The 23,376-nt window shown below is 36.0% G+C and overlaps 1 protein-coding gene across 7 annotated transcripts in view; it reads left to right on the top strand.

Annotated features, from left to right (window-relative positions):
- The window catches only part of mei-41 (meiotic 41), a 130,411-nt gene that overhangs the window by 99,194 nt on the left and 7,841 nt on the right, over positions 1-23,376 (top strand). For 6 of the 7 annotated variants that reach the window (XM_069838864.1, XM_069838871.1, XM_069838854.1 and 3 more), the window contains 9 exons: positions 1,966-2,177; positions 3,541-3,713; positions 5,123-5,263; positions 5,707-5,873; positions 8,404-8,527; positions 12,055-12,162; positions 13,864-14,005; positions 16,608-16,722; positions 19,109-19,262. In XM_069838864.1, coding sequence (XP_069694965.1) covers positions 1,966-2,177; positions 3,541-3,713; positions 5,123-5,263; positions 5,707-5,873; positions 8,404-8,527; positions 12,055-12,162; positions 13,864-14,005; positions 16,608-16,722; positions 19,109-19,262 — 1,336 coding nt within the window. The remainder of the gene's footprint in view (positions 1-1,965; positions 2,178-3,540; positions 3,714-5,122; positions 5,264-5,706; positions 5,874-8,403; positions 8,528-12,054; positions 12,163-13,863; positions 14,006-16,607; positions 16,723-19,108; positions 19,263-23,376) is intronic. The other variant, XR_011334767.1, reaches the window with a different exon arrangement.

Below are 23,376 nucleotides of genomic sequence, written 5' to 3'. Positions count from 1 at the left end.
TTGTGCTTCTGTTCCATGAATGATGTTTGTTGACCTGCTGCACAGCGAACGTGACCTGGACTGTGGTAATGATGACCATATGGAATAAATGATGGCAAATTGAGTCTGAAGTCCAACGGTGGACGAATATTTATTGTTGTTTATGATAATAAAGATGTATTAATCACTCAATTGGATGCTTGTGAATGCTCCATATTAGTCACTTTTTGGAACACCATTTATGATCAGCAATGCAGCTGGAAACCCATGTATTGTGGGTCCCTATCACCACGGCATGGCACGTCCTCAGGTTGCGGATCGAGGAGATGGCCTCCAGATATGGAGGGTAGCTGTGAATATATTGAAAAAGCAGTCGCGGACAGCCGATGAGGGCTAACAAACCATCGCCGTAAAAAAACAGCTTGTTACGAAACCTCAAAATAAGCCTCGGAATGGGGCTGATTTTCTGTAACCTGACAAAATTAGCAACATTAAATCCAGACGTTTGAGATGGGCAGGGCATGTAGCAGTATGGGCGAATCCAGAAATGCATATAGAGTGTTAGTTGGGAGGGCGGAGGGAAAAAGACCTTCGGGAAGGCCGAGATGTAGATGGGAAGATAATATTAAAATGGATTTGAGGGAGGTGGGATATGACGGTAGAGACTGGCTTAATCTTGCTCAGGATAGGGACCGATGGCAGGCTTATGTGAGGGCGGCAATGAACCTCCGGGTTCCTTAAAAGCCAGTAAGTAAGTAATGCACTGGAAACACTGAAATCTCGTGAATGCCATCCCATTGTGCTTGACAATGGTGCTGGTTTTCACGTGGCTGCTCAAGTGATTAATTTAATTAACAGGTGGAACTGCGTAATTCTAGTATGAAATCCTCCATATGAGTCTTGCGACTTCGACTTTTTCCCTAAGATGAGAGAGTACACTTTATAAATAGACAGGCCATTATAACAGCTGTAGAGCAGTCAATGAGAATCTTAGAGCAAAGTGATGCTGTGGATGACATCTGTTACCTTCCAGAGGTGGAACAACGCATACATGATGTTGGAGATTACTTTTAAAAGCTGTATGTATGTAAATTGAGATTAAATAAGTTTTTGTTCTTAAATAAAAAGTTGCCACCAATTTCGAATGACCCAAGTCTAGTTCCTGATGTTTAATGATGATAATGTAGATGTAGATTGACCTAGCTTAGATTTGAACCCATAACCTTGTATGTAGTGACGGCTGTGATAATCACAATAAAATTACAACATATTAAATTTAAGCATGCATGTAGGCTGACTTGAACCCCTATACCTTGTATATAATGACAGCTGTGATAATCACAATAAAATTACAACATATTAAATTTAAGCATGCATGTAGGCTGACTTGAACCTCTATACCTTGTATATAATGACAGCTGTGATTGATTGCATATAATTGTGTAGACTGATACTTTTGGGTTAATACAAGATACAGGCTATGGCAAGACTTCCTTGCAGTGCAACTTAATGAATGATGTGATGCAAATATAGCTCCATTATATCTGATGTTACCTGATTCTAGATGAGAATTCGACTAGGCCATGAGTATTTCTTATGGAATTGTGTTTACACTTGCCATTGCAGTATTAACATCATGTCATGTGTCATGGGTTTGAATCTTGTCCCTTCAGCATAGTGATAACCAGCTGCACACTAATGACCTCTAATTAATGTCTTCATAATTTTTTTTTGCCCTAGTCTTTATACTTCACAAATTTACAAAGACAGCGATTTCCATGTGGTTTTTAGCGGCTGATGCAATGAATGACCATTAAAAGACAAAGACGAAATAATAATGTGAACATTATCACCTCTCGAATTTCACATACAGCCAATGGCCAAGGCTAGAAATGAAGAAAAATTGGGTTATAGCAATAGGTGTTATCTTGTATTAATTTGAGTCATATTCGAACATTGTTGATGAGAACTGTGGAATGCTTTCAGAGAGATCCAAGTGAATATTGTGAATTACTATGGCAAGTCATTACTGTACGGTTGCAACTACATCTATCAGTCCATGCCACGTGTGTTGAGCATCTGGTTTGACTTCGGAACACAGGTGTCAGAGAAGGAGAAGGATAAAGATAGAACAAAAAAGAAGATGGCAGCCCTGCGTGAGATGAGATCAAATTTGGATACGATGACTAGGTTCATAAGTAAGTACATCAAGCAATTGAATTTTCTTACAATTTTAAGGAGAGTTTCTAACATCCCAAGTTAAGGGATTCATGAACATTGAATGTTTTACAGAGAAAAGTTTTAAGATTCAGTTTTCCAGAACATTTGATAATAAGGATTTTCTCATGAAGCTGCTTCTGATATTTTGATGAGTGTAAAGACATTTTATTGTGCAGCACAAAATTTTACTGTAATTGAAGACATAAAACAACGAATATAAATGTGCTGTCTGAGAACGACCACAATGTATTTGTAAAAAATGAGTTGTTACTACTACTTATGAGATCAGTCAATCTTCTTAATGCATCCAGCTGTTTGCTGACAACATAAAGCCCACTATAGCCCACTGTAGTCTATTCAGTTCTTGTTTTTCATGAGAAATGAGGAGTATTTTGATCGGTGTTCATTATAGATGCCTGTTGCTAGTAGCCAAAGTTGGGGTGTAGTCAAAACATACTGCAGGGCTGTGTCTTCTGCAACTGGTACTGATCATTTTAATTTATTCCTTTTGTGGTTTATGGATGGAGAGTATAGAAGAATGTGTTTCAGATCTTCATCATGATTATTACACCACAGACAAGTAGGAGTATCAGAAAGGTGAAATCGGTGTAGGTACAATTGTGTGACAATGTGACTTGTTCTGGTTCTTGTTAAAAATGTTTGAACATGTCTGGGCGAGTTTTTGTACACTACTTATGAGATAAACTATTGTAAAATAAAAATCCATAAACTATTGTAAAATAAAATCCGAAATATATGAACATGCTGCTTTGAATTTTCATGTTTTGTCTGTTTTGTAATTATTTTATCTCCAGACTGAAATCTGTGTTAATTAAAACACGCAATTCAAATATAACTGACATATCTGTAATATCAGCCATGGGTATGGGATTGGTGTGTGTATGCTTCCCAGCCAAGCAGTTCGAGATTCGATTCCCAGTGTGGGCGAAGGTCAAAATTTATGGAACTAGGTGTTTGTCTATTGTCGTGCATCATGCAAATCCCATGACCAGCAAGGCCTGCATTTGTGAGATGTCTAGCGTGTGTAAGTCGGACAAAAGGGGAGTTTGAGCTGAGTTAGAAAGAAAGAAGGAAAATGTTTAATATCTTGCCTTAATTGAATGACTTACTCATTAAATTTATAGAATGACATTGTCCAAAGAATCATTGGTTTGTAGATAGATGATTATGTGATTCTGAAAACTAGTTTAGTCTTTTTGCATGACTTGAGATGTGTTGCTGGTAAGTGAAAGATCTGTAGTTTTTTGTTTCGTTGATAGAATCTGTATCTAAAACTGTTTGAGTAATAATAATGTATGTTTTATTTTCTCCCCCTTTTAGGTCAGTTAGTGAAGGAGCTTCCCCCATACATGTTTCTCACAGCCTTTTCACAGTTGGTTTCACGTATTTGCCATCCACATCCAGATGTTTTCAGGTACCTTAAAACCATAATAGCACACGTGATTGTGTCATACCCACAGCAGTCATTGTGGATGTTGATGTCAGTTTACAAGGTAAATGTTGAATAAAATATTGTATTGTAAATAAATTAATCTTAAGTCTCACAAAAATCAGATGACTCGGACAACCTGCTGCTGTCAGTGGCATTGTTAATGTAACAGTTGTACTGTTATTATTGGAGATCATGACAATCACAGTTACGACATTGATTATGAATGTCACACCACAGTCACCTGTTGCTAAGATTGCACAGATATTTTTCTTATCTGTGCGAAAGGAATATGAAGTAGAATGCCAGGTTGTGCTATGCATGGCTACAGTGATCCGTACCATCAACCTCAGCAATAACAGCAGGAGTGATGGTACGATGAGCCTGTTCTGGGCAAGCATCGACTTGCAGTGACACGCATCCCTCTCGGAATGTCCTGTACACGCGAACATGACATGCTGTGTTCACCGTAAACAGCAGACATGCGATGATGGATTTCTCGTCCTCCTACTCCTTCAGCAGTCAAAAATCGCACTACACTTCGCTGTTCTTCTTTACCTGCCTCCATTAGTGATGGTGGACGAACACACATATCTCTAACCTCACTTCCAGCACAATAAACGAATGACTAGTGTGTAAGCAAAAGTTGTAACTGTGGTTCCGCGAGTCACCACTAGATGTCAGTTCAGCAATCAAATTCCAGTTGTACCAACTTGCTCGCTGTAAGATTTACGCAGGATGACCCATTTTTATTAGACTGCCCCTCATAATTCAACAAGTCATAGCATAAATACTAGTCAAAAAAATGACTTTCATACTCCATCGATAAGTCTGTCGTGCCATCAAAAAGCAGTATGTTGTATGGCAGTAAAAATTTTTAAATTCTCTCCCTATTGATATAAAAATCACACTCAAAACATAAGATTATTTAGGGCCAAATTGAAGAAGTAACAAATTTCTCACACCTTCTATTCTTTAGGTGAATTTGTGGCATTCAGCAACACTTCATGAATATTTCTGTCTTGTACTAAGTATCAATACTAAGCCCTTCTGTATACAATTCAACTAGACTGTGACTATGAATTAAGACTTTGTAGCACTATTAAGGTTTTTTGACATGTTCCATATTCTAGCTGTAAAGCGATGTACGAATACCATGGAATGTAAATAAATACAACACAACTGTAGTGATGGCATCTTTAGCTCCAAGTAGTTGAGATGAAAGACAGGGTTGAAAAGTACAAATTATTCTTAAGTAATTGTTACTACTCGTTTTGAGAAAATGTTTATTAACATTTTCAAAAGCAAATGTTAAGCTTTATTTAGAATGTAAACATGTATGCTAGAATAGCAGGAAGAAGATTGAAAAGAAAGTTGCCAATAGACTAAAATTAAACGTGTGGAGAATAAAACACGTACATGTGCCACACCAGCTAATAATGCTGTAATCAGTGGTTTTAATTTGATTTGCAGTCATCATCACCACTCCGAGTCAAGAGATGTGAGGAAGTTCTCAATGATTCTTCAATAAGGAAATCAAATATTACCAAGCTGTTGCAGGACTTTGTACATCTTACAGAAAAGTTGATTGATTTATCTGAAAAACCTATAACTGTAAGTATAAGGGATCTATGTTCCGCACTTAGAGTTGCTAATAATTGTATAGGATTCTATATCTCAAAGTTAATTTTAGAATTCTGAAGTGTTAATCTGTTGTAAATGTTCGATTGAAATTGTCCATGTAATACTAAGCAATATAATCGAGCTGAAATAGGCCTAACTAATTCATTGAGTAATATTTGAAATGTTTCATTTTCATGCTCTTACAGTTTTGTGTTATTTTTAACATATAAGTAGTTCAGATGAAGTGTACTATTTTAGCTGAAACAAATTTAAATAATTCATGCATATGTTACAAAATCAGGTATGATATATAATCAGTAGGGCTAGAATTTTGATGACCTTTATTTTAAGAAAATAAAGTCCTAAAAATAAGGCATTTTCGACAGCCTTATTGGAGAAGAGTTTCATCATTTTCATCAATGTCTTGTTGACAGGTTACTGCAAAGCAATATACATTTTCATTGAGCACTGTACTTGCCTCACTTCCTCGCTTGCTGAGGTCTCCAGATTTCAGTGAAATTATGGTACCGTGTCAACAATTTACCATCATTCAGCTGCCAACAGATGAAGTGAATTTATATGGACACTGTCCTTTTCCAAAGTAAGTTGTATATACATAGCATTAGAATAATTTCTCAGAATTTCATATAATCATTAATATAAAAATGTATCTCTGGATTGTTTGAAAGTTGTTAGAGTTTGTAATTTCGTGTGGGTCCTATTGATGCACAAAATGTTCATTAATGGCTATATGAAGATTCCAAACAAGATATCAGAGAAGCATTGGGTGATGTGTAAAAGATGAGCATTTTCTTTTCACTCGCGAATTGCGAGAGGACACTCGCCTTCAGGTGATAAAAGTCCCCGAGAAGAGAGTCTACACTGGATTGACCTTTATCCCTTGTGTGGTGGTGAATGAACACTTATCTGCTGCAATTTGGTGTAATAAAACAAAAGCAATCACTTTTCACTCAGAGAGATCTCTCATGTTTTCCTGAGTTTCCTCTGTAGGTGACTCCGCTTGCTTTGTGAAGTGAAGTGACACAGTATATGGTGATAGTACGTCCAAGAAGAGAACAGGAAGTTCGTAGATTTTTTTTTTTTTTAGTAGGTTGTTTTACGACGCTTTATCAACAGCTTAGGTTATTTAGCATCTGAATGAGATGAAGGTGATAATGCCGGTGAAATGAGTCCGGGGTCCAGCACCGAAAGTTACCCAGCATTTGCTCATATTGGGTTGAGGGAAAATCCCGGAAAAAACCTCAACCAGGTAACTTGCCCCGACCGGGAATCGAACCCGGGCCACCTGGTTTCGCAGCCAGACGTGCTGACCGTTACTCCACAGGTGTGGACGAAGTGCGTAGAGACTCAGCCATAGTTGACCACGAAACTTTATATCGATTTTCGAAAAAAAAAAAAAAAAATGTGCAGTGGTTGGCTGAGCATTTTGTTGTAATGTTGAAGAAAGAAGAGGTGTTGCTCTTATATATGAACAAAAAGAGAATCTTCCTACACAACGTCAGCAATTCGGGTTTTCAGAGAGAGTGGGTGAAGACACTGGCATTCATCACAATAACGTGTCAAAACATTTTCATATGTACTAACAAAATTATAATTAGAAAGAAGAACCTCTATATCCACTTTCTTGCAAACACTGCTTTGCGTAAGCTGAATGGTAGGAGCTCTACACTTTCCCTCACTCTATAGGAGTAGTAGACGGCACTCACTGCAAATAAAAAAAAATCACAACTTCATGGGGATGAATATACAGGGTGGAAGTGAAATAACCCTGCATATTTTCGGAGCTAATAGCTCATGTTGTATGTAACAAAAAAGTGTAATACCATATTGGTAAAAAGCTTGAAATATAGAGGGTAAAATCATTATATCCTGCTAAGAGATCTTGCTGAAATGATCGGGAGACTATACAATTTTGTAGGCCTCTTACTTTATCAGTAAGTAATAACTTCTGGTCTTTCCTTAGGAGCTGTAATTTTTGCGCTCTCTCGAGCCAATACTGAAGAGAATCACGCATATAATTATCTACACCACACCGCCATTAAATACAGTACATGAAAAAGACCCAACCCCACTTGATTAGTAACACTATAAAAATATTTGATTTTTAATAACATTATTATTATCTTAAAGTTTCGTAGTTTTCAGTAACATATATATATATATATATATATATATATATATATATATATATATATATATATATATACTATATTCTATACTCAATAAATTATAGAAATGAAGAACTAATTTAAGATATTCTCTACATCTACTTATATAACCCCAAAACGTTTCCCTTCATGTCATCAATGTAGCATTAATATGTATAATTAATTAAAAATAGTCACATCATGGCATTAACTATAATATTTCATTTCTAATGGTGATAATGTCATCAAATCATCTCAAGTTTTGTAGATTTTGATATCCAATACACAACTGTAGTCAGAAAATTACACACTGCAGAATCAGACCTGTAAATTATTTTTAGCAAGTCTTGAAGTTTATAATAACCAATTGAATTTGAACTCTAAATATGTCAGGAATCCTACAGGTCATGGCCTTCGTGTAATAGCCTATGGTTTATTGTATTGTGTTTTGTTTTATTCTGAAATGCAATAACTGATTCTCAAAACTGACGAAAGATGGATTTTGGAAAATAGGAAAATTATGAAAGTTAATATTTTTCTCAAAATCCTTGGATGCCAAGCTTCAAAATGACGGGTCATTCATTAAAATCCGTTCAGCCATTTTCCCGTAATTTCCAATACCAGTTCAATTTATATATATATATAGATGATATTTTCACAAAATTACGATAATATTTCTACAAACTTACTTTGAATTGAGATATCAATTGCCATGTACTAAGGCTTTGCCATACCTTGGACAGAAATCGATCACAGATATTTGGAACTGGGCATTCACAAATCCATTGAGATGTATTCCTTAAAAGTAGGATCTTTCTTAAGTAGGGTTCCTTAAAAACGGGAATCAATGACATTATTTCTTATGGTACCAATTCTGCTACGGATTTTTAAATACTGGAATGTTTAATAAAATGATGTTCTGTTGTATGTTTCAGTGTGACATTAATACTGACTTGGTTACAGGGATCCAGTGTACATAAAGGAGATGACTGACGACCTCTTCGTTTTGGCATCATTGCAGAAACCACGGCGAGTTACATTCATAGGCACAGATGGTGAAAAGTATATGATGATGTGCAAAGCAAAGGTATTCACTATACTTTAAGAGAAACTACTTATTACAGTTCATGTCAATGGCAAGTCTTCTTCTGGGCAGCTTAAAAAGCAATAGTTAGGTTCCTATGCACTCACTTGTACCTGTATCCAAACTGGCAGTGTTAGGAAGACCTCTCATCACGTGGCATAGATTGATAATATGGGATTCTCAGCTTTTACTTTTCTTCCAGAGAATTCACAAGAGTAATAATAGACCAACTTAACCAAGTCAGTAGAAGCATTATTCTAGAAAATAGCGCACATTCCTCACTGTGCAGCATGTGCTCCCTTGCGCCAGGAAAATAAAATAAATACAAATTGAATGGAATTAAAGAATAAGAAACAAGTAGAGTAAAAATTTAAAAAGTAGAAATTACATTCAAAATTGAATTTCGTGCCTCCTCTAGCTCCAGAGTTATTGCAGCAAGACGGATAGATGACGAGGCTGCGGGCACTGCATGCTGCGTAGAACGGAATATCCAAGCGATTTCTTCGAACCCTTCGGGAATTCCTGAATTCATTCGAAGCTTCTTGAAATTTAGCCCCATAGAAATAGAGGCTGGCTGGTTGATTTGAAGTCACTTCACAGTGAATTTTCATAGCAATAACATTGCGATTCTTCCGCAAGTTTCCAGTGTGTTTGACCTCTTTGTGAGTGTTTAGTTGTGCTTTCCACAAAAGAACTCATTCCTGAGTTTTCGGTGCCACCTCAATCATTGTTTGGAAAACGCGATAGAAGTGGGGCAGTGGGGGAAAAAAATGAAAATACGAAGAAAGTTACTTGAATTTGGGATTCACAGAAACAAATTATGGTCGGCCTCTCTACGTGATTTGCTGAAATGTGTTGTCCAACAGTTCGTTTCCAATTCAACTCCAGCGAAACCATACCGAGTTCAAAGATAAACCGTCTGATTTTTTCAAGAGAAGTGCAACGAATTGTAGCTTCACAGAAAACTATGACACTTGCTAACACCAATAATAAAAAAGACTGCAAGCTTCGTACCTTGTAAGTTCCATGCAGCTTGGACTGGTGAAGCAGAGACTCTTATTAAACCTTATACTGTCTGCCATATTCTCAAGTGTTTGTTTGATAAAAAAGCTGTTAAGTTAGTCTCCGATATTCCTTTGCTACACGAATCAGTGATGTAGCTGATGACTTGAAGGAGACACTTATTTACCAAATTCGTACTACAAATGAATGAATTGACTGACGTTGCCAGGTTGGCAGTTTTAATGGCATTTGTTTGTTTTGTTTACTTACAAGCTATCAGAACCTTCTTCTTTGCAAACCACTACCAACACTGACACATCAGGGGATGAAATATTTAATCTTCTCATCAAATGAAATGCCGTATGAAAACTGCAGATATATGCATTGATGGGACACAATTCTGGAGCTGTTGCATTTATCATAGACATGTGCTAGCATCGAGAAAAATGCCTTTTGATAGTGTTGGATGTTGCCATAAAAATAGTATGCTATATATAATCGCCACCTCTTAAAAGCAGGCTCTTCAAAGTAATGTGTCAAGATATGGGAAGCCTGCTCCACACTGAAGTAAGGTGGTTGTCTCGTTGACATGTTTGATGCAGAGGTAGCAGCATTTTTTATGGACCATAACATTCTATTGACAGTGGTTTAAATGATGAAGACTGTCTTTGCAAATGGCGTATTGGCTGACATTTTCAGCAAAATGAACGAAATGAATCTATCATTGCAAGGAAAACTGCTACAGTTTTTTATGCAAATGACGAAGTGTCTTCCTTTAAGAGGAAACTTATATTTTGGTTGGAGTGCGTGGAAAAGGGAGATATCGATTGTTTTCCTCCTTAAAAAAAAGCTTCTTGAATTAAAAAAATAACATCAAGATTCAAGAAAAATATTCAGGCACATCTCGAACATTATTTTCCGACAGCCCAATAAAAAGTTCTTGATGATTTTAAATGGGTACAGTACTGAATGTGTTCAATGTGAAAAGCTTAAACTCAGTGGAATACGAGGTCCTCATAGATTTTACAACTAAAAATTGCGTTTCAAAACGAAAGTCTACCAGAGTTTCGGCTGCATTTACAAAATGAATTCATAATCTTGTCTGAGATAGCAGAACCAGTATTGCTGTCTTTCTCAGCTACATATCTCTGTGAAGCGGGATTCTCCGCCTATACAAAATGCAGAACCTACAATTATCATCTATTGAATCTGTAATAAGAAAACTGTGCACAGAAATGCAACCACAGGTTCTCATTAAACATTGTCGCTCTCACCAATAATGTAAAGTCTTTTTAGCGCAAATGGTTTGGTTTATTGGACTTTGGAAGAATTTTTGTGTGGCCAAGCTTAGACAGTATCATGTGTACCATTGAGAATAATTTGAGATATGGTAAATTTCAAAAGTTTTAAAAATATAATTTCATTGCATGGACATTGCGTAATTGTTTAGATAGCACTTTACTCTACATTCCCTTACTATCTATCCCTCCCCCCAACACTACTTCTAAGCACCATTAACTTGTAAGACATAGGGACTTCGCCATAGAAATTGATTCTAAAAAGGCTCTGCGAGTCAGAAAGGTTGGGAACCACTGTTACTCTGTACATGTTCTGCGGACGCTGGCTTCATCTTCTATGAAGGTACACATACAGGGTGGTTCAGGAGGAAGAGAGTCATAGTACGGCCGATTCTAAAGGAAAGCATTATATAAACATATATTTTATAATCAATGGTTTCCAAGAAACAGTTATTTGAAAATACAGACATGAGTCTCTTCCCTTCCCCCACATAATTGACATTAGGTTGTACTATTGCCTTTATCATGTGTGCAAGGGGGTGGAGAAAGATGGCACATTCCAGCAGGCCAGTTCAGTGGAACCTATCCTGGTTGTTAGAGCGATTCCGGTGGCCACCAATGTCACCCAACCTTACACCATTAGATTATTGTTAATGGAGAGCAATAATTGCTTGTCCGCATCACATATTCATTTTGTATGATGTCTCGCCCACCTCATTAAATACTACACAGCTATTATGAAATAGCCAATATGTATTATTACTATTTAATACGAGAAAAATTCGTACCGGCACCGGGAATCGAACCCAGGACCTCTCAGTGCACAGAGTTGAGAGGTCCTGGGTTCCATTCCCGGTGCTTATCCGCGTTTTAAATGCTTGTGATCACAGCATCATAGAGTAACAATCTCTTAATTTACTGTTCCTCTGTCTAGATGATACAGGGATTCAGAACAACAGCTCTCTTGTAATGCATAAGTAAGAATCCAATTCGTGAATAATTGTAACCGTTATGAATATTACAAAACCACAAGGGTTTTTGCTCTGTCTCAAGCTAACCTCTCTCCTGTCCCCTCCCCCTTCTCACCTAGAGAAAAATTTGAAATTTGATCTGTGTAATTTCACCAGTATACTCCAAGATAAGTTTCTGTAAACAAAAGCTGTTGTAATTATTGAAAGTTGTAATAATGTCAGTATACTTGTATTCATTATGTTAATACTAATATTTCAGGATGATCTACGTAAGGACTTCCGATTCATGGAATTTAATAATGTGGTAAATCGATATTTGAGAAATGATCCTGAATCAAGACAACGAGGCCTACACATTCGAACTTACGTGAGTATTGTGATGAGTACTGATGTGCGTCCATGAGAGAGATGTTTATATTTTTGTATTATTAGGAATGAAATAAAATATCGTTTCCTTTTTTCCAATTGACGTTTTATCTAAAAACTAATTTTCGAACGCAATATATTGAAGTTGTTAGGACCTTACTGCTTAACAAGGAGAACTGCTAGATATTTCTTTTGGTCTGGCGCCATAGTGAAAAATTTCTGAGACACAAAGATTGTCATGAGCTGACAAAGTTTGAGATCTTCTATCTGAATTGTAGCATATTTCTAATGTTACTATGGGTACCTACAGTGCTTTTTTTTCTGGCGGAATGCTGTTTCGGCACCTTTTTGCTTTATTTTTCATCACAGAACTGAGAAATGTGTTAATAATTATGTTTTTAACATAATTTTTCTTTGAACTCTGCTTAGGCATTGAAAATCTTAAAGTTGGAGGAAAAGGAGGTTAGAAACGACAAATTTCCCATGCAGTGGTCAGTAATCATCTCCCTATACATTATAATGTATTCTACATAGAGTTCTCTCCAGAAGAAAAGCACTGGATACCTGTAAGAACATGAATTCGGTAGTAGGAGGAGATGTATGGTTTCGAATTTCGTCACAGTCATAGTAACTCAAAGCATTAAATTTCTCCAAAATAGTCATTAAGAAGTGCATGCTTTTTTGGTTGGTGTACTGTGCATTGAGATTAGATTTGTTCTCAATTTTTTTTATATTTGAAGGGTAAGGGGGGATATAATGTAACATTTTTATACATATGTTCTTGTTGTTTTCTAATGCCAGGCGTTTGACAATAAAGTCATTTGACCTCTTGCACTCCAATATTTTTCAAAAATATTATCATGACCAGCTACTGAAGCACAGATTTTGAGATGTTCCGAATCCATTTCTTGGTTTGAGTTGCACAATGGGCAATGCATACATATGTAGAAAGGTGAATAAATACATTGAAAAACATGCACTAAACATAATGCTACAAATAATTCAGCATAATGCTTAACAGAAAATGTTGACTTGCTTCTATGAAATCCCATATTATCGAATGGAGTGTTCTACCTGAATATCTCCATTTCTGCTCAATGTGGGTCGCATACCCTACCCTTGAATTGCATTAAAATTAATTTAATAAATATGTATATCCATTAAAAAGGAAGACGTAGCCCCTATACATGTCATGAAGCACTTGGGAAGGGGGGGGAGAGCATGGAGGTAGAGCCCTAAGTTCTCTTGACCTCAGCACCACACTCCAACCACCTTTCACCCTCGGGAAGGACTCAGTACTCAGTCTGATAGAAGGCTGAGTGGACCTCGAGGCTGTTCTGGAAGTTTGGTAATGAGAAATTCCTGTCATCACCTGGGATCATCATTGAGGGAGGTAGGATGTGATGCTAAGGACTGGATTAATCTTGCTCAGGATAGGGACCGATGGCAGGCTTATGTAAGGATGGTATTAAACCTTCGGGTTCTCTAAAAGCCATTTGTAAGTAAGTAAGTGATATTTTAATACCTATACAACCATGCCCATCATTTGTAAGAAGAGGAAATACATAGTGGAACACGTGTTGTCAGCAAATAGCTGGATACACTACGAAGATAGAATAGAATATTTTAATACCTGAATTGAATAATGATGTTAAGTCATTTTCAGTCATAATTTCTCACACTTTATTTCGTTTAATTGCAGCATGTTGTTCCACTTAATGAGGAATGTGGTATTGTTGAGTGGGTGCCAATGTTGGTAGCATACCGCAACATAATTTTAAAGCTGTACAGGGAACGTGGAAATACGTTGATGACTGCAAAGGAATACAGAGAACATATATGCGGTAAGTTCATCTTCTAACAAATAGAATAAAATAAAGAGAAGGTACAGTAAGGTCTGGTGTACGAGAAAGGAAATGCTCTGCTTTCCATTGCTTCCACATATATTTGTTCCTCTAAAACTGTAACTTTTTTTTCTGATTGTCATTGTTATTTCGCTAAAGAATGACCTAAACATGTATAGAACGTAGTTTGTTTCTTATTTGTTTTGCATAACAAATTTGGGGCTTATTTTATATTTATAATTCAATCAGTAATGTTGTCTTCATCATTCCGGCTGTCTTCTTCCAATGGCATATTACACACCACACCACTTAGTTCTTGTACAAGTAACAGCCTCTCTTCAGTGCTGTATACAGCAGCTCTGAGTTCCGTCTTCTGCAATATCTGCACTGGAGTCTTCAGATAGCCCCACAACCAATAATCTGCCAATCTTGCAGGTCAAGTTACAGAAAACTATCTGTTGATATAAAAATACTTTTACCAGGTTAAAGATGTGAGGGGGTGCACCATTCTGCGTGAATATGGTATTTTCAGTATTTGTATTTCTTAAAATCTATATAGCATAATTTTGAAGCATATTCAAATAACATTCACCATTTACTATAACAGTTTTTATCAGCCTATTTTCAACCTCCTTCTAAAAACTGTGTCCACAGTCATAATAACATTGACACGAGTTTGTAGACGTAATACCATTTCTTTCCACGAATAAAATTTAATAATCTTGCTCAGGATAGGGACCAATGGGGGCTTATGTGAGGGCAGTATTAAACCTCCGGGCTCTTTAAAAGCCATTTGTATGTAAGTAACTGATATTATTTAATACCTGAATTGAATAATGGTGGTAAGTCATTTTTAGTCATAATTTCCCACACTTTACTTCTGTGTTAGTAGTATTAATACTTACTGTATATGTATCTGTATGTATTTTAGTTGCACTTAATGAGAAATGTGGTATTGTTGAGTGGGTGCCAATGTTGGTAGCAGACCGCAACATTATTTTAAAACTGTACAGGGAGCGTGGAAATACGTTGATGACTGCAAAGGAATACAGATTAATAAATTAATTCATTAAAAATATACAATTATAACAGATCAATATTAGAAACAAACAACTCGTCATGGTGATGCAAAAATCCCATTTGTTGTGTAATAAGTCAATGCCAGAATTCTTAAGATTGTGTAGAAAATATGAACAATTAAAGTTAGCTACTTTTCACTTTGCTCGAGGCCGGTTTAATTGGATGCAGGACATTAGTTGGGAGGCTGGAGGGGAAAAAGACCTTGGGGAGGCCGAGACGTAGTTGGGAGGATTACCTACAGTATATTAAAATGGATTTGTGGGAGGTGGGATATGATGGTAGAGACTGAATTAATCTTGCTCAGGATAGGGACAGATGGCGGCCTTATGTGAGGACGGTAATTAATCTCCAGGTTCCTTAAACACCATGAGTAAGTAAGTAAGTAAGTATTGAGCTTTTACAGCAGCCAAGTGCTAAAAGTGGTGTTCACGTAATATTTCTTGTCATTGTTGCAATATATACTTCTATTTTTGCGAATATAAACTGCAGCCCAATAGTTGTCGTTTAGTCAACTGTCGGAAGAAGGTCTGAACCTCACAAGTAATACCAACATGGCACTACTTATGAGGCAACTAAGCCAGAAGATAACATAATGAAATATTGAAGGTAAAAATTTTATATTAAGAAAGTGTACAGATTATAATAGAGACAACTAAAGGTTTTTGAAATGCAAAATGAATTATTGTAATTATAAAATCTCCTCGTTTCTGGCATGCCAATATTTATTTTAAAAGTGAAATGCAATTAAATTGTTTCATCTTATAAACTTTCATAGTGTTTTTAAGGAGACATTGCATTTTGTTATAATTTATCGAAAAAGGAGCAAGAATATTGATGTTTACAGTATCAACCAAATATCTCATATGTTTTTACGATATTTCTTCCTACATTCTGTATAATATTACGATGAAAATTGAAAGTCATTCCATATTCCTCGCCTGTGAGTATAGAACTTTCCTTTCCTTTTGTGTATAATACACGAAACACTAGAGCCACTCTATTCCCGTTTACAGCAACGGAATTCTGAGCAAAATATGTTACGTGTTTCGTCTTAACACACTAGCCAATTGACTTACGAATTCTCTTCCTGTACAGTCGGCTTCAGATTTTTTAGCTCTTTCGAATGACAGAGCTATAAATATTGTGCGTGCAGACACATCCGCGAGCTTCATGATGATTTAACTAGGCAATTCTGCTTCACTATCATTGGCCAGTTGACATAAACTGCTTATATGCCTTTTAATTCTGAAAGTGCTGTAGTAGCTTCCCCATGTTAAGCATTTCCCTTATAGTTATGTTTTTTATCATAGCACTGATTAAACTTTAATACTTTCGCATTACAGAAGTATTGAACACCACGTTATCAGCTTGTCACCTTATTATAGAAGAGAGTACTATGTATTTCTCCTTAGTTTCTCTCTATGTAAATGCATTTCAATGAACAAATTTTTAGTTCATAGTATACAAGATTAAATTATATAATTTATATTCTACTTTGGCATGTCGTTTGTTTTTTCTACAGATCCATCAACACCACATAATATGAAGAAAACAAAATTCTTGAATGTCTTCCTCCCTAAACATCCTCCAGTATTTGATGAGTGGTTCAGAAACACATTTGCAGAACCCTATGAGTGGTAAGAATTCTATATAAAATTGTACTAAACCTATTTCATTTTATTCATATACCCATTCCTGGCAGATTAGATGCAATCGAATTCTAAATCTGCCATTCTCAGTAAATAAAAACACAAAACAATTTACACAGTAACATTTTCATATGCCTGCTCTTTCAAATATTATAACAATAAAAATTACATACAATAATAAGCTTACTCTACCTTTATCTTTCATGCAACTATTTCTTCTACAATTACATTCCCTCGCTATAACAACTGGAGGGATTATCGTGCTAACCACACAATATCTCCATTCTAGTTTGATGATCGTTCACTTTTACATTATTATTAATTCCCCTGCTACTACTCTGTTTGAACATTCACTGCTTACATAATCATATAACATTATTCTATTAATGCAGCTAATCTCATGATTTACTCTAAAACAGCTTTATGCAGAGTGAAGAATTCTCATTATCTATAATCACACTTCAGAAAGACAACAGCTCTTATATAGAATAGACAAATTAAAAAAACTGTCGTACAGTTTCTAAGACAGCAATATGTGTACTTAAATCACATAAAATTATGTCAATCCAAATTCAGGAATGTCAGAAAATGATGCAACAATTCACAAGTTACAGAAAAAAGTCCACTTGCAATGCATACCTGCACATTGTGGAATTGCTGGCAACGAAACTGCTGATCTCCTTGCAAAAAAGGCTCCAAATTAATTCCAAGTAAAATTAAGAATTTACCTTTCATATCTATAAAAAGATTAATTGAAAATAAATATGAAGACAAATATACAGAATTCATATGCAAACAAGCTAAGGATAATAAATGGAATCTTTTAATCAATAAACCAGAAATCATTCCACAAACACCCCATAAAATGGCAGTAGCAAAATTTAGACTAATTATAGAACATGATTATTTAGCAAAACATCTAAATAAATTAGATATCTGTACAAATCCAAATTGTCTCCTGTGCAACAAAGAAGAGGAAATGGCTAAAGGACATCTTCAAACCTGTGAAGCAGTACCTACTGGATCCATCACAGAGAGATACTGGAGCTAATGACTTCATTGCCAGAGCCAAGCATTTGATAACATAATCACACTACACATCCATCTTCTATCTTCTTTTTCCATCATACGATTTTCACTCTGAATTGATTGCTGCCGTTTAAAGGATCACTTAGCTTTTTATGTGCTAACTTATCATTCATATTCAAAAGTTTTTTCTTTACCCAGACAACTCTCAAGTCATTAGTCACTGTGCAGTTTAGAAGTATATGGAGTGCGTCTTCAACTTGACTGCAAGAGGACATACACAGTATGCCTAGTCTCCATCATGCTAGTACTTTTCTTTCTTTCCTTGTGTATAATTTTCGCATTCCCAATTCGTTTTCATTTCCCTATAATGCCTTAATGATTCCAGGACCTTTATACTACAAAAAAGATCCTGCCTCGAAATTTCGTAGTCCCTTTTTTTACAGTTTTTACAATAATCTTAGTGTTTAATGTCCCTGTTTCTGTCCATAACCAATTCGACTTCAAATTAGTCGTTTCTCAAGATCGACGAATCATCCTTCATCATAATATTACATACATATTTAATGTCCTCTCAAGAATTATTCCCAGACTATTGTCGATCCCTATCTCCAGGCTATCCAAATATAAATGATACTCGGGAGGAACTGAGTGCGCTCCTAGTATAATGGCAGTTGACGCTAGACATATAGGTCAACATTATGCCTGACTTGGAGTGAGGCCACAAAGGGAAACACTGAAGGAGGAAAGTTCGATCCGGTGCGTGGATTGAATTCGGCGTACCTCAGTGGTCAGAGCACTTGGTACGTAGAACCAAGAACCTGGGTTCGATCCCCGGCGCCGGAGCGAATTTTTCTCCTGAAATATTAATAGTGATAATGTTGCTGAGTTTAAAGTTTTAAATTAATTGCCAATTTACTTGACAGAAAATAATATTAGGCTTTCCAATTAAATGAATTTCTTATTATCCAAGAGCGTATCCTTCAAATAACATTTTGAAAACATATTTCTTAGTGCCCCTTAGACTTGAACCTTTTCTTTGAGAAAATGGGAAAGTTTGATCACAATATCCTCTGAAGGAAGGTCAAAAATTTCTGATTGCGTTAAGCTGTTACTTTTTTGTGTTTAAAGTCACAACCTAAGAGAAAGGTGTTTATATTAATGACGATAGTTGAAGCTGCAAGGCATTTCAAAGAAACAGAAGTTGCGGAGTCTGGAAAAGTTTTGTTACCATTATGTGAGCAGGGGACCAGTGGAATATAGCTTGTGCTATGAAATGTTATAAAATATTACGCCTTGTTTGCTTTTCAAAAGAATCTGTGTAGATGACTACTGAATATGCACTCAGGTACCGAGCCCGTACATCCTACACCCGCACAACAGCTGTGATGTCGATGGTTGGCTACATACTGGGGTTGGGAGACAGGCATGGTGAAAACATCCTCCTGGACACAGTTAGTGGCGAGGCAGTACATGTGGATTTCAACTGTATTTTTAACAAGGTATGTATCCTCTCCAGAAATCTGATTTAAAATTCGAGCAAGTGCATGTGAAACTTTTGTCGTACAAAGGCAGTATTGAAAAGTAGTTGACTTAGGCAATACAGTAAAACTTAATTTATACATTTCTTACATTAAAGACCCACTCCCACTTAGTGGAATTGAATCAAACAGAATTTCTCTTCACAATGTATTTGAATGGATGATAACGGAAAGCATCGCATCGAACTGAATTGAATGGAATAGAATTGATGAGCTAGACCACTGCCGGCACAGAACTTCTGTTTCGGATATGATCGTATGTTCTCGTGAAAAAACAAATGAGCAGTATACATTTTTGGTAACGTAATTTGTTTATGGAAATTTATTGCTAAAATAGTATGTATACAGAAAATTACAATTTAATAATGTGAGCAGGGTTGGCATATTCTCTCATCAGGAATCCAGGACAGGTGATAATACTGCATTTCTACCTTAATGTGACTACGCATTTGAATTAATTCAATTTGCAATATAATTGATTTTATTCGTTTTATGTATTTGAACTGATTACATAGGGACTAAATTTTTAATTATGTTACATTTTTGCTAGTTTATGAAATTTCCTCTGAATTATTGACAGTCTCTCGAAAAATATTGCCTATTACAGCCTGATCTGTACAGAAAAAATACATTATACAGTATTTAAATCATATCGATAATAAATCAACTTCCAAAGAGAATAAATAATAAAGATACTGCATAATACATACTGCAGTATTATCATTTTTATTTCAGTACAGCCTGGTAGGAAATGCCAGGCGGCATTGACGACGTTAAACATAGGTTGAACAGGATCTTGAAAAAATTAATAAGGAATTTTAAAAATAATTTTATGGAAATGAGGAAAAAATTGTATTTTTCCCATTATTTTACATTCCAGGACACAGGACACACCGTTAAAATCCAGAACAATCCTGGGAAATCCAGGGTATCTTGCAGCCCTGAATGTGAACGAAGAATAGATAATAAATCTTTTTAGAATTATCCTCTATAGTGCTACAAAACATAAAAGTACCGCTGTATTTAATAATGCCTTGGTGCAATGTAAGTAAATTAACGAAAACATCAATTAAAAATTGAAGTTCAAAGAAACGGAAAAGAAAGATTTTTTTTTTTTCATCTCTCAGAAGATACTTGGTCAAATAAAGTGGAAAATTCTCCAGGTGTATCTCTTATTTACTTACTTATGACTTTTAAGGAACTCGGAAGTTCATTGCTGCCCTCGATCGGTCCCTATCCTGAGCAAAATTAATCCAGTCTCTACCTTCAGATCCCACCTCCCTCAAATCCGTTTTAATATTATCCTCCCATCTACGTCTCAGCCTCCCCAGAGGTCTTTTTCCCTCTGGCCTCCCAACTAACACTCTATATGCATTTCTAGATTTTCTCATACATGTTAAATGCCCTGCCCATCTCAAACGTCTGGATTTAATGTTCCTAATTATGTCAGGTGAAGAATACAATGCGTGCAGTTGTGCATTGTGTAACTTTTTCCATTTTCCTGTAATTTCATTCCTCTTAGCGCCAAATATTTTCCTAAGCACCTTATTCTCGAATACCCTTAATCTCTGCTCCTCTCTCAAAGTGAGAGTCCAAGTTTTACAACCATATAGGACAAATGGTAATATAACTGTTTTATAAAATCTAACTTTTAGCTTTTTGAGAGCAGACCCAAGCATATTCCTAATTTAAAATATCATGAATCCAGTATTTTCTTTTCTTGTTTTGAATATTTATTCTTTTTTCTGCCTTATCACAATTGTGCTAAAGCTATTATGTGATCTGTTTTAACCTGCAACGCGCTTCGGTTCGATTCTATTAGATGTGAGCAGAGACAGACGTTTCCTTTTGATTTAATTCGGTTCGATTCTGAAGTGCCAGCAAAATTCCTATACCTTCCATGTTAATTTATTTCTGTTATACGTTTCTCGTTTATATGTTTGTTTTTTTTTTTAATGCCAGATCACCAATGTCCCCTTTATTAGCCAATGCACCACACCTCTGATTCACTCACAGGAGCCATGAAGCTGTAGGAGATTTGCCGTGGAGAATAGTCTTTTCCCCTCCTTAAAGATAGGTACAATTACATTGTTCTGGCACAGTTTCCTTTTCCCAAATAGCAAGTACAAACTAGATAATGCGTTTCCACCCTTTTGTATTAATTCTGCTCAAATTTGATTGATTCCTGGAAATTTGTACTTTTTCAGCTTTTCTTTCGGAATTTCGACTTCAGAAAGTGTCGGTTTGGGTATAAATAGCTCAGCAATTTGTATTTGAATATCATCCCAATTATTCTCTTTGGCATGTGTACATTTAGTAGTTGCCCAAAATAGTTTTTCTATCTGTTCAGGATAGAGACGGAATGAGAGTATGCAAGCAAGTCATCATTCTCATCTTTGATCACATTATCCTTGCCTGATATCCTTTCTTAAATTCCTTTATGACCTTACATAAATCTCTAATGTTTTTATTCTTACTATTTGTTTCTACTTCATTCAGTTTTTCTTTCAAGTAGTCTCTCTTTTGGTTCCTAAGTGTAGAACTTGCATAATACAACATACTGCGTGGGCAACAATGAACCTCCAGGCTCTTTAAAAGCCATTGTAAGTAAATAAGTAACAAATACAGCATGATTGAAGTCTCTTTACATAAAAAACAAAATTAATTCCAACATTTCCATTACTTCTGATAAGAACTCTTAGTAAACTTAGTACATTTAAGTCTAGGCATAGTTCCCATCTTTCTTGCGTAGACCAGAAAACTTTCTTCTTCATAACTGGTGTGATTTCGCCTGCTACTGCTGTTGCTCCTGCATACAATTGAATCGGGGATTGCAGAAACTGCACATGTCACTATTTGTGGCGAATCGAGTTCATTCGAGTTTCATGGACTGTTGGTATAGGGCTGTTATTCCATGCAGAAACCACATGTCAGTATAGCCGTCTCACATTTGGAGACCTGTGAAATCCTGGAAGCACGCAGAAACAACTTAAGTCAAGACATGTGCTGTTTCGTTGTGCTTTAGTCTGTCACACGGGGAGTGTCACTTTCAGACACTGCCAATATTGCGATTTTTCAGGGCTGGTGACCATTCATCAGTTTCAGTACTGCCTCCAAAGAGGGCATTCTTTCCTGACGAATGATAGGCATTTTGGACTAGTGAAGCGAAGTTTGCAGAGGCAAGATCGACTTCATTCACTAATGCAATATGTTGAGCTTATTATGAATTCCAGTAAACAGAAACATTTTACAGTGAAGTTAGTAGACTCCAGTGATATCTTAGATTTTAAGCAGTGGTGGCCGACATGCTTAAAAAACTTATCTGAGCGTGGTGTGCCAAGAAGACAATTGAAAGTCTTCCAGTCCACCGTTTTCACACTTTTTGTTATGAAGTGAACAAACCTGATATTGTTGTAGCATGTGAATTTATCGATAGTTTAGTCGCAGACATCTTCAAACTAAGTGCAAAGGAGAACATCATATTACCTTCTTCTTTGGCATAGTCAGACAAAATCATGCCAATTCAGAGACAGAAGCTTGACGATATATGCAAACTAATGCATAAGATACCACATGAATATAAAAAATTTTACACTTACTCTTCAGTGGCCTATTGTTGATAATATTGTGGAAAAGTACGTTTATTTATGTGCTGAACTTGTATATTAAGTACACAGTAGGTCTATGCATATATTATATCCTTAATTTGACAAATAAACTTTAGTTGAACTAAAATTATTATACTACAATTTTGATTCCTTGCAGAAACAGCACATGTCAAGCTAATATATATTGATTTAATTCAATAACAGTGAATTAGATTCCAATAAATCTGGTATAAAACTGCACATCTATTAGACTTCTGTCTGAAGAAGCCAGTACTATAGCCACTGATGTGGTCTACCACCAGTAGTATCGTTTTTGTGTCTACTGAAAAATTTAGTCTTCAGGACATGTGCTGTTTCTGCAATCCCTGATTCAATTGCTCTGTGGTGTTCATCCATCCTTGGCACACCTTAGACTTAATGCAACCCTAGGCAAAAAACCTAGGGATGTCAGGTCTGGAGAGCGGGTT

The sequence above is a fragment of the Periplaneta americana genome, chromosome 1 (genome assembly GCF_040183065.1).
Source record: "Periplaneta americana isolate PAMFEO1 chromosome 1, P.americana_PAMFEO1_priV1, whole genome shotgun sequence".
Lineage (NCBI taxonomy): Eukaryota > Metazoa > Arthropoda > Insecta > Blattodea > Blattidae > Periplaneta > Periplaneta americana.
The sequence above is the reverse complement of the archived record's forward strand: the minus strand, read 5'-3'. Positions and strand labels throughout refer to the sequence as shown.